A 12,461-nucleotide genomic window follows, 5' to 3' on the forward strand; every position below is an offset into this window, starting at 1 on the left:
CCAACAAGCTCATATGGATTATCCTCGAATAGTGTGGCCCTAGTTTACTGGACTGCATTACAAACCAGTTGCAATGCACTGCACACACATACACCCTTCTGGACAAATTCTCCACATGGTTATACTATATTATCTATGATTTTAATTCGAGGCTACTCATGGGAGGTGTTTCAACATATTTATTATTAAAAAAGGAGTAGAGTCTGGGGGCGCCTGGGTGACTCAGTGGGTTAAGCCTCCTGAGTTTGGCTGAAGTATGATCTCAGGGTCCTGGGATGGAGCCTTGCATCGGTCTCTCTGCTCATTGGGGAGCCTGTTCCCCCTCCCCCTGCCTGCCTCCCTGCCTACTTGTGATTTCTCTCTCTGTCAAATAAATAAATAAAATCTTGGGAAAAAAAAAAAAGGAGCAGAGTCTGAGAGAGTTGAAAACCACTCAACTAAACAAAGCATTAACAAGCAGAAAAGAGAGATTATAGCACAGTTTATCTGTGAATGTTACACTAAATCCTATGGAGAAGAAAAGAATAAAATGAAAAAAGCAGAGTATAAGGCTTGGTGATAATCTTCTTTCTTCATAGGGTGGTATTCAATGAAGACCCTTCATCAGGGATAAACTTCTGAGCAAAAAATATGCTATGTAAGAGAAGTAAGAAAAATTTTGTTTTTACAGAAGGCCTATAAGATTCTAGGACCCTGGGATCCTGACCTGAGCTGAAGGCAGACGCTTAACCCACTGAGCCACCCAGGCACCCCGCCTATGAGATTCTTGAGCATGTTCAGCTTCTGAAAAAACGTGAAGGGGAGGAACCGAAAAGCAGTAGAAAAAATAAAAAGCCGGGAAACAACTGGTAGGTTTAAGATTAAAAAAAAAAAAAAATCACTCACCTGTGCACAAATCTGATGCATGACATGACCAAATTCATGGAAGTAGGTCCGTACCTCATCGTGCCTCAGGAGAGAGGGCCGGCCTGCTGTTGGCTGCGAGAAGTTCACCACAAGGGCGGCCACAGACATCATTCGGCTCCCATCAGGGAGGAGGCAGCCAGGCTGGAGACCAAAGCAGGCTGCGTGGTTGTACTTTCCTTCCCTGGGAACCAGAAGCATCACTGGTGAGATAGGAACATTCTTCTGTAGCAACAACACTGCTGTGACCTCTCTCAATCACGAAGCCTTATTTGATACCAGAGGATGCTTTGAAACACGTAATCCACCCTTGAGAAAGTAGGTCATTATATTAAAATGGACAAGCTAAAACGGTGCAGACAAAACCCCACTATCACTGCACACGAGTTTTATCTCCAAGGTTTCTTCTGTGGAAAAACTGTAATGTAAGAATCAAGAATATACACCACACCCATTGTAGAGCCCAATGTTTACTTTGATGGGATCTTACTTTCCTTTTTCAAAGATGGTGTCACTAAATACTACATTGTATGAAAGCAAACTTGAAATAAAAGATATAGTTTGGTTTACTGAACAGATTTTTCTTAAAATCAGAATTGATAAAAACCAAATACTAGACAATAAGGTTGTTCCCTGTATTCAAGGAAGGAAGAATCAGTGTTCACAATTAAATGTGCTCTTCATATAAACTAGTCAGGCCTTTTTGAAACACAATGCTTTTAGTTAACATGGGAAAAACAAAAATTACACTATAAAGTTGTCTATTTTTAAACAATGATGGTCTCTCAAAAAGGTATGTGCAATTGGATTTTATTCTAGAAGCAGGTCCCCCCCCCCCCCCCCCCCCCCCCCCCCCCCCCCCCCCCCCCCCCCCCCCCCCCCCCCCCCCCGCCGTCTCAGAGGATTAGTAGTACATTCAGGTTTGGGGTAGAACATTTTACTTTGATAGGTTTTGATTGATATACACCTTTGTTTACATTGTCTTTCTCGGTGACTCCTTATTGATCTGCTTTCCCTGCTGTTGCTATTCAAATTAAAAACAAAACAACCAGCTTTTTTCAGCTTCCTATGATGAGGTACAAAGCTAGAAAGGACACTGCTCCTACCCATACAACAATACGCTACACAATCTCCAAATCACCACTTTTCTTGAATTCATCACTAATGGGAAGGCAATCAAGTAACTTATAGTCTAAGACTGATGTCACCAAGGGGAGAGGAAGCAAGGAAGCAAGTGTGTGTGTGTGTGTGTGTTTTTAAAGATTTTATTTATTTATTTGATAGACAGAGATCACAAGTAGGCAGAGAGGCAGGCAGAGAGAAAAAGGAAGGGAAGCAGGCTCCCTGCTGAGCAGAGAGCCCAATGTGGGGCTCGATCCCAGGACCTTGGGATCATGACCCAAGCTGAAGGCAGAGGCTTTAACCCACTGAGCCACCCAGGCGCCCCACAAGCGTGTTTTTTAGCCTGGGGCAAATACTACAGAAGCCAGTAGGAGAAGTCTTTTAACAAATTGTTAAAGGCCATGGTGGATCAGCGAAATCGGGGAGCCCCTGGGCACTATAGATAAGGATGTTCTGCCTCCTTGTGCAGGGTCTTCTCCCTGAACCTCGCTGAGGCCGCACACAAAGAGGGCAGCAGGCTGATGCCCTGCTGGAGCATCAGTCCTGATGCAGGCCCGGAGAGGAAGCAGCTGTCTTGACAGAGGAATGAAGCATTGCCTCGCTTCTCTGAGGGAGGGCAAGAAACGCTGTTGTGCTAAAAGCATTGGAGAAAACCCACTGCCAAGGCCAAGGGAACAGAAAAAATCCTCTACTTCTGAAGGAAAGACAGGAACACAGTGTGTGCCAGACCTACAAATGAGATCTACTGAACAGGCTGAGTCAGCACTGAGCAGGGACACGGGAAGGGAAGGCAGACAGAGGCGGGGACAGAAGCTGTGGATGGGTACACCAGAAACAATATACTGAATGTGATAATTGGTGCCTCAATGGGCTACTCAGGGCTTTCCACAATAATTCATATAGTTGATTGTAAATGTGTAAACAGATTTATAAACCTTTTTTTTAATATGGGAAAACTAAAGTAATCTGGACATGTTAATTCTATTATATTTAGTGCTTCTTAGTACATTAAGAAAGGCCAAAAAAAGTGTTTTTCCCCCCAAAAGCATATTCTTCATTTGAGAGTAATATGGGTGCTACTGTGTTAGACAGACAAGGGCTGCGATAGTTGGAGAACTTTTAAAGTCTAAGAATAGCTTAAAATCAAGGACTTTCTACTGATTTAAAAGTCAGTGGCACTGAGGGGTTTTTAATCTTTCCTTTAAGAAAAAACTTGATTTATTTAATTTTAAAGTCTTTTTTATTCTGACATTTTACCTTTCCATATTTTGTCCATAAAATGATGGTGATTTTAAAAAATGTCCCTATCATTCTTCCCCTAAGTGACCTGAAGTGATGTCTGAAAATGGTTCTGCTAGTCACTTGACCCAGAAAACCCTACAAAATCATGCAAATCAGAGTTTCAAGTTTTCATGTACACTTTAAGAACATATGTGAAACTTCCCAGGGCATCAAAGGCAGGCATATCCAAGAAGCCACCAAGTATTTGAAGGATACCACTTTGTGGAAGGGGTATGGGCCATTCTGTCGCTATAACGGTAGACTTGGGAGGTATGCCCAGGCCAAAGAGTGGGGATGAACACAGGGTTGGCGGCCCAAAGAGAGTGCTGAATTTTTACTGTACATGTTTAAAAATGGAGAGAGTAATGCTGTACCTTAAGGGTTTAAATGTAGATTCTCTGGTGAACAGTGCCCCCCAGATGCAGCGTAGAACTTACAGGGCTCCTGGTTGGGTTAACCCATACATGAGCTCTCCCTTCCACACTGAGAGGATCCTTATTGATCAAACTGTTCCTAAGCCAGAATAGGAGGTCACACAGAAGAAAAAGATATCCCAGAAGAAACTGAAGAAATAAAAACTTATGCCCCAGGAGTAAATTCTATACAAAATTTAAAAATAATAAAAAGTAAAAAAAATAAAAATGTCCCTATCAAGCATCTTATGTTGGAATCATCAGAGTATCTTGGCTTTGTTTTGTTTGAGAATTTCAGTATTCAATGAATAAACACTGAAATGTGATTAAAAAAAAAGTAACTGGTTTTTCTTAAATCTACTCCAAATATCCTTTTTTGAGTCACTGAGAAAAAAACAAGTTACTCCATCTCACTTTTAGGAAGTGACAGGAAGGTGACAGGAAGTGAATATTAAGTAGGTCACTACTTTCACAAGAGATGGGCTTTTGATTCCCATCCTAGCGCTACTCGTAAAGGCCAGATCTCAGAGTGCAAAAGAAAGTGACCCTATGTTGGTGGGGAGGCAGCAGGTTGGGGTGGTAAGAACTGTTATCTGTGACCCTGGAAGTAGAATCTGGGGATAGTTCGAAAAGATTCCAGGGCTGAAGGATTTCCCCTGAAAGAATTTCTGGCTTAAAACTGCATGCTAACACTCTTACTAAAAAGAGACCCATCTACATGACAAGGGCTTATTTTTAGACCATTTTGAAAGTGAAAGTAAGTCCATAAAACACTGGGATAAGGCCCCACTGTCCACTGTCTGGATGAGGCAGTTATCCAGCCTCCTTCCCAGTAGCCACCCAAAGTCACCCAGTCTTTGGGTTAAAAACTTGTTTGTGTCACTGGGGCGCCTGGGTGGCTCAGTGGGTTAAGCCGCTGCCTTCGGCTCGGGTCATGATCTCAGGGTCCTGGGATTGAGTCCCGCATTGGGCTCTCTGCTCAGCAGGGAGCCTGTTTCCTTCTCTCTCTCTCTCTCTGCCTGCCTCTCAGTGTACTTGTAATTTCTCTCTGTCAAATAAATAAATAAAATCTTAAAAAAAAAAAAAAAACTTGTTTGTGTCACTAAAGTAGGCGGTCACTGGTCACTGGGATTTCCTGTGGCCTAGTTAGTAAAATGAATTGGTAATTGCAACAGGTTGGCTTTGTTGTAGAAAGCAGCCTAGAGAGGAAGTGATCCAAATCCTTTCGCGGCTGATGGAGCCCTATAGAGCCCGTAGTTAACCACATGTTTCAGAGACAACAATGTTTTCTTGATTCCTCCCAGTGACTGACTACCTAGCCAGGGTGATATGCATGTATAGCCTAATGCACGAAACAATCCTGTAAAGGGATCACCACTCCCACACTACAGACGAGGAAACAGAGTCTCAAGTTAAATCACCTAAGCATCCCAACTCAATTTGAATGACTACAAAGATTTTGCTATTCCTGCTGTATTGTGCTGCCTCTCAGCTGGACTAAGGGAAGTGGCCAGAGACTGAAGAGTAAGGGCAGAGAGATTACCTGAACAATAAATATTTTGGAGGCCAATTTTAAATTAAGTAAGTGCAGTGCACAAACTAGATGATGATGATGGCTGCAAACATTTATTAAGCAATTCTATATGCAGGGTAGTCTTCCAGTTAATGTTTTATACATAATTAACCAACCGTTTTATCCTTACAATCCTACGAAGCAGGTAGAATTAATATTCCTGTTTGATCAAAACTATAATGTAGATAAAGAAATGGAGGCATAGGAACATTAAGTTGCCTAGTAAGTGACAGAGCCAGACACACTGACTTCAGAACCCACATCTTTACTCCCATAGAACTCCAAGAACCATACAAGAAAACTCTGGAAGACAAGAGTCTTAATCTGGGTAGGAATTCAATCCCTAGGGTCCCTTCTAACAACATGATTCTCAGTACCTTGGATAGAGGTCCAAGTAGAACTGTCCCAGAACTTCTCCTGTGGCTTTATCCTTCACGGTGTAAAGTGTCACACTTTTATTCCAGACATGAGCATCTGCCACTTGCTCAAATGAAAGACCTAGCAACTCCTGGTAGATGTTCAGCAATCCTTCAGTGACCACTTCAATTGGGAAATATTCCTTGAGGATCTCTTGATCTATGGAGTACTTGAGTTCTTCTGTCTGAGTCATGTAGTAATATAGATCCCAGGCATTGATTTTCCCATCATATTCAAAACCTCTCTCTTCACATTCCTTTTTCTTCAAGTTCAAAATAAACTCTCGCTCTGCCTCACCCAGTGGTTTTAATTTCTGGCTTAAATCATCTGTGAGGGAAGTGGGAAAAGTCAGTGATTTATTGCTTTGGGGAGCAAGCACATTCATACATATACCAATGTCTTTCTTCTTTATAGTACTTGGTGTACATAACTGGGGGGAAGGAAGGGTGGAAGAAAGGATGGAGGGAAAGAGAGCTGGCGCTATTATGACAGCACTGCTGTTTTCTTCCCCGTAATTAATTTCATGGCTCCTTGCCCTCCCATTTTTTTCAGCACCAGCCAAACCAAGCCACAACTTCCTCTCACCATCAACAAAGCTCAAGTTTATCTCAGAGAACTTGGACTCCAGAATGTTGTAATTCAAGAAACATAACAACAGAGAAACCATCTCATGTACATGATTATTCTTCAATGAGATGAGGCTCCTCAAAAAGCCAGGGAAAATAAATCAGATGCAACCTGTGATCACTATTACTAAAAATTGCTCAATGCCTTTAACAGCCATGGGTTTTATCACTAATCCCTCTATAAAGAAAGTCTATTTGGATACAGCAATTCCACTTCTTAGATGGATACCACAATTTCTATACTGTGCTTAATTTTGACTATTTCACTTTCTCCCTAATTTACTTTAATTTAAAATTGGCATGTTCTCATCTGAGTTATCCTCTTGACTGCCTATATTCACCTACTCTCTTACAGGCCTCATCAGAATTAGGTCACTTTGTATCTTCCCTAAGTTCCCTTCTTTTTCTTTAAAGGGCTTCTCAGGCCATTGCCTTCACCTCACGCTCTGGGGTTGCCTCTCACACTGCTAGGTCCCGTAAAGAGCCAAATACATGTTTATCTTACATTTGTGACAAACTGTGAAGCACAAATACGTAACAAGAGCATATGCATTTAGGTAAATACAGTGAAACAGTCAAAGAAGAAGAAAAATGGAAATATACAACTGATTTTAAAAAAGACCCAACCTAGAAAGGCTGTTACATGGCTTGTACTCTTCGCGGTGTTCATTTCAAGGACAAAGTCAGCATGTGTGCTATAGCCAAGCAGTCTGGCTACTTTGGCCCGCAGAGGAAGTAGCTGCTGCAGAATTATGGTGTTTTCCTAGTAATAAACAATGACAAAAACACAGACTAATCATTAATTGGATCCAAAGCATTAAAAGGAAGTTATTACATATATCTGTAGGTTGGCAAAATTGTCAATTATTTTTAAACCATCTCAACCTCCTAATAAATGATTCCACTTCACCATTAAAGACAAAAAAAAAATTCATGATCTAATTTTACTTCTGAAATCACTGACTTTTTAAGCCTCCGGAGATTGCTATGAAGTCTTAATAAAATTGTAGGTATTATAAACTTGAAGAAGTGAAAAAGTAATCTTAAGGACTACAGGGATTCCACATTTAATTCCACTGACAAGACTACAACAAATCTTTTAAATTTGTTTCTGGTACTTATAAATACATATAAGCACAAGTTTGCCACTTTAATTTCACACGCATTAGTACGGCTATTATACGAACATTAGAAAATAGAAAATAGTGTTAATGAGGATGTGAAGAATTTGGAGATTTTGTATACTGCTGATGCAAATGTAACAAGTGTAGCTGCTGTGGAAAACAGTATTGCAAGTCCTTAAAAAAATTAAACACATAATTACCATATGATCTAGCAGTTCCACTTGTGGATGTGTGTTCCACAGGAACTCAAAGAGATACCTGTACACCTGTGTTTACTACACCACCATGAGAATAACAGCCAAGTAGCCCAAATGTCCATTAGTGGAAGAATGCATAAAGAAAATGTGGTATAGGGGCATCTGGGTGGCTCAGTTGGTTAAGAGAATGCCTTTGGCTCAGGTCATGATCCTGGAGTCCTGAGATCGAGTCCCACATCAGGTTCCCTGTTAGGCAGGGAGTCTGCTTCTCCCTCTGACTCTCCCCCTTCTCATGCTCACTCTCTCTTTCTCTCTCTCAAATAAATAAAATCTTTAAAAAAGAAATAAGAAAATGTGGTATAGACATACAATGTAATATTATTCAGTCTTAAAAGGGAAAGAGATTTTCATACATGCTAAACCATAACTTGAAGGTATTACGCTAAGTAAAGTAAGTCAGTCATAAAAGTATAAATATTGTATGATTCCAACTTACATGAAGTTCCTAAGAGTTAAATTCATAGAGCCAGAAAGGAAAACAGTGGATGCCAGGGGTTGGGAGTGGGGGAGCAAGGTTAGGAGTTAGCATTTAATGGGTACAGCTTCAGCTAGAAAAGACAAAAAACCCTGAAGACACATGCTGGTGATGTTTGCACAGCAATGTGAACGTACTTAATGCCACGGAACCCTTTGCATGTATGGATGTTGCAGAGATTTATCTCAAGTCATTACAAAAAAATTTTTTTTAATGTATGTATTAAGAAAACAAGCAATGATATTGCTTTATTTTTTTAACAATGAAAGGAAAAGTAATCTCCTAGAGACTAATAAATGTTGAGGTCAAAGAAAAATTACCCCTCAAGGATGAAATCATATTTATAGACACGTTTCTAAGGATGATCACATGTTCAAGATCAGGCTACCCAGGTTCATATAGGCTCCACCATTTCCCAGAGCTCACTATTGACTGTCAATTTTCTTGAAATCTCTCTCCTACCCCCCACCCCAACAATTCTTTCTTTTAGTAAAAGGATTTTCTGAGTTTTTACTGGACACAGGATACTGTGACCACCGTCCCTAGCCTTCCTTAAAACTATTTGTGGCCACATGATCTACAATGGGACAAGGGACTCTCAAAGAGGTGATGAGTAAAATTCCGGAGTCATCTCTGTATAAATACTTGTCTTGCCAGCTGCGACCAGCACATGACAACACTGACTTAAGAGGCCATAATACCGTGGACGGCAGTGCTAACTTCCCCAGCTCTGGATCACTCACCTCTGTACCGTTAGTTGCAAGAGAAATAAACCTTTCTTCAAAAACTGTGGTAAAACATATAGAACAACTACAACAAAAATGCCACTTTAACCATTTAAAAAATTGTTCAAGACTTTAGTTAACAGGCGTGTGCCGTCTAACTTTTTGGAAAAAAAATCAAGTCGTAAACTTTTTTTTAAAAAAGATTATTTATTTATTTGACAGAGATCACAAGTAGGCAGAGAGGCAGGCAGAGAGAGAGGAGGAAGCAGACTCCCCGCCGAGCAGAGAGCCCGATGTGGGGCTCGATCCCAAGACCCTGAGATCATGACCTGAGCCGAAGGCAGAGGCCTTAACGCAATGAGCCACCCAGGTGCCCCACAAGTTGTAAATTTTTATTACAAATTAAAAATGAGGTCCTTAAAAATCTCAACTTGACCAGTTATGAAACAATATTAAAAACCTTTCATGATGGGTTGAGAAAAATCAGGCTTAAAACAAAACAAAACAAAACCCAAACCAAATACATTTATCATTACCAAAAAGGGGCATTTTTTTGTAAAAATAGAAACCCCATGGTGCATAGATCACGCAGATTAGAAATTCTGGTTACCTGTTTAATGGGTACAGTGCAAGCAGTTAAGGTCTTTGGCTACATTCTCTTGCTCTTTTTTTTTTTTTTTAATTTCTTATTTTTTAAGTTTTTTTAAATAAACATATAATGTATTTTTATCCCCAGGGGTACAGGTCTGTGAATCGCCACTTTTGCTCATTTTTTATTCCTGGAATTTCTTATCTACCTCCTCCTGTTGGATGACTAAACCAAATGATGTCAGTGACGATAAGCCCACATTTTCTTAGCCTTGCACTGTCAGGCTTGTAAGCCAACCAACTCTCAGCTGTAAATTGGCTGTTTTTGCTTCTGTGAAATCTCATGGTTTGGGGTTTTCTGGACATCTGCATGGGTCATTGAGGTGAAATTGGCAGGGATCTCGAGGTGCTTCTGACATTGGTTCTCATTTTAATTTTCCTTACTTTCTTCAAAGCGTCCTCTTCAGATGGTAGATGGTCTCTGCCAAGGAGGACCCCTGCAGAATCATCTCCCTGGCCTGCCTTGCTCTCCTGAACCCTGCCTGTCAGCGCCCTCCAGGGCTTATCTCTGCGAGGGAGGGCTGGAGGAGTGGTCGCTGCCAATGGTCAGGTGCAGTCAGGTGGGAACTGGGGCCTGCAGGCGGGCTGGCCTTCTTCTGCACAGGTACTTCCCGGGGTTATTTTTTATGACAGTCTGGTATACAAACATACCTTCCTTGGTCTCATTCCTGTTGACAGGACTACTTTACTGTTTCCGGAACCTTTGTTGTAATGACTTTGCTGTTGCCCATGGCCACTGTGGAGGCGATGGCCCCAGGCTACTGTGCCTGGTGTTTGAAGAGCAGAGGGTGGGCAGAGGCTGGTAACCTCCCCCAACTTGCTGCTCCTCCTGGTGACAGTGATGGGGACTGGGCCAGCTAGGGCAGCTGTGCCTCCTCCTAGGCCATGGGGGTGGGGCTGCTCAGGGCTCTCTCGGGTCCACTCTCCTTCCCACTCTTGCCAGAACTCCCATTTTAGCCATTTTGAAGTGCATAACTCAGTGGCACTAATTGCACTCGGTTCACACTGTTGTGCAACCACTACCACTGTTTCCAAAACTTTTCCAACACCCCAAACGGAAACTTGGTAACCATCAAACAGTAATTCCCCAGTGGTCCCAGCCTCTGCCAACCACTAATGCTTTCTGAAGAGAAACAGCTTTTACCTTATTTGAGTCACTGGGCTTTTGGTTGGTTTCTGTGTAGCTGCTTAACCTGTACCCTTACACACACAGAGGCTGCTACTAGGAATAAGGTACTGCTCTAAGAAAAAGGAAAGATGTATACGAAGAGAAGGTGAGGACCGAGACATTGCTGGCTGGGAAGCTGGCAATCCTCAGTATACCATGGGTAACATTTGTTAAAATGATTTCACGTCATAACTTGGAAGGCAGAACAATTACCTACTGAGACTTTGCTCTGGGGGAACTGCTGGGGAAGAACTAATGTTGGTGCATGTTTGTTGCTATTTGGACTTTTAGAAAGATTACATGAGAGAGATGAACTCAACTGAGACCATTCAGTTTGCAAAGATGGAAGGAAAAGACTTCTACTACAAGAGGTTCTGGCTGTGGCTTACAATCTAGGACTTGAGATGGCCGGCAGAGCCAACTGCTCTGTCCTCCAAATATCAGGAGAAAAGACGGTCACTCAGAGTCACTGAACTGCAGAAATTAAAGAATGCTGCTTTCAAGCCCACTGTTTCAGAAGGCCCCAAAGCAGATTCTATTAAATCGAGGAAAAGCAAGATGGACAGGATTTATGAGTCAATGTAAAAAGATCCAGTAGGTTTAAGAACAACTGACCAGGCGCCTGGGTGGCTCAGTGGGTTAAACCTCTGCCTTCGGCTCGGGTCATGATCTCAGGGTCCTGGGATCGAGTCCCGCATCGGGCTCTCTGCTCGGCAGGGAGCCTGCTTCCTCCTTCCTCTCTCTCTCTCTGCCTGCCTCTCTGCCTACTTGTGTTCTCTGCCTGTCAAATAAATAAATAAAATCTTAAAAAAAACAACAAATGACCAAAAAATTATTTGGGTAGAATTATTTTAACATGAATCTGGACATAAACAGACAAGATACCTACTAAGTTTTTGAAGGTAATATATTACCAAAGGCATCATGAGCTTTCCCTACAAAAGCTTGTGGTTATTTGATCTCTAAAGCAATCCTCAGGCTTCAAACCAGCATCAGCAGGAATCTTTACTAGTAGCTGCCCAGGATACGGTTGTGGAGGGTAACAGATAAGAAAGAATTCTTGGCAGGCAAGACCAGGGATCAGTAGTACAATGGCTAAATAAATTTCTGCTCAAAAAAAAAAAAACACCAAATCACTTTAATGAGCTATCCCAGGAACTTCATCAGAGCAAGGAATCCTCACAATTCCTGCCAGTTTTTGAAAATTGGTATGTGCCTGCTGTATGTTTCCCATTCTTTCCTTGTCCTTATAGGGGTTTTTAGTGTGGTTACTGTGTTCCTAGTCTACCAGTGGCTGTGTGTTCTGGGGATGAACAGAACAGACCACATGCCCTCTCTTTCATAGGCTGCTAGATCATGAGGAAGCTACAAGTGGGGAGGGGTCCTGACATCATGGTCTTTGGGCTCACGGCCATAACTGGTTATAATCTGGCATATAGTGAATGGGTTCACACAGGCACTCACAGTGATCCGGAGAGCCAGAGAGGCAAACGGTGATGGAGAGGTCTAGCTGACTCTGAGAATGTGTTTCTAATTATTCCTTTTTACCTTTTGGTAACAGAATTCCCTCAGACTCCATTTCCCAGATTCCCCTGCAGCTAGATATATGTCTAGCTGATGGAATCTGAGTCAATAGGAGGTGAATGGACTTGATGTATGTTATTTCCAGGTCTTCTTAAAGGTGCTGTCTCTGTCTTCTACTTTCCCTCTTCCAAACAGGCTGGGAAAC

The 12,461-nt window shown here is 41.9% G+C and overlaps 1 protein-coding gene across 1 annotated transcript in view; it reads right to left on the reverse strand.

Annotated features, from left to right (window-relative positions):
- The window catches only part of NLN (neurolysin), a 96,498-nt gene that overhangs the window by 23,997 nt on the left and 60,040 nt on the right, over positions 1-12,461 (reverse strand). The window contains exons 7-9 of the mRNA XM_004764537.3: positions 6,963-7,098; positions 5,670-6,036; positions 886-1,087 (exon numbers count right to left, since the gene is read on the reverse strand). Of these exons, the coding sequence (XP_004764594.1) occupies positions 886-1,087; positions 5,670-6,036; positions 6,963-7,098 (705 nt within the window). The remainder of the gene's footprint in view (positions 1-885; positions 1,088-5,669; positions 6,037-6,962; positions 7,099-12,461) is intronic.

This window comes from Mustela putorius, unplaced genomic scaffold (genome assembly GCF_011764305.1).
Source record: "Mustela putorius furo isolate JIRA1106 unplaced genomic scaffold, ASM1176430v1.1 tig00000145_pilon_pilon_pilon, whole genome shotgun sequence".
In the NCBI taxonomy this organism is placed as follows: Eukaryota; Metazoa; Chordata; class Mammalia; order Carnivora; family Mustelidae; genus Mustela; species Mustela putorius.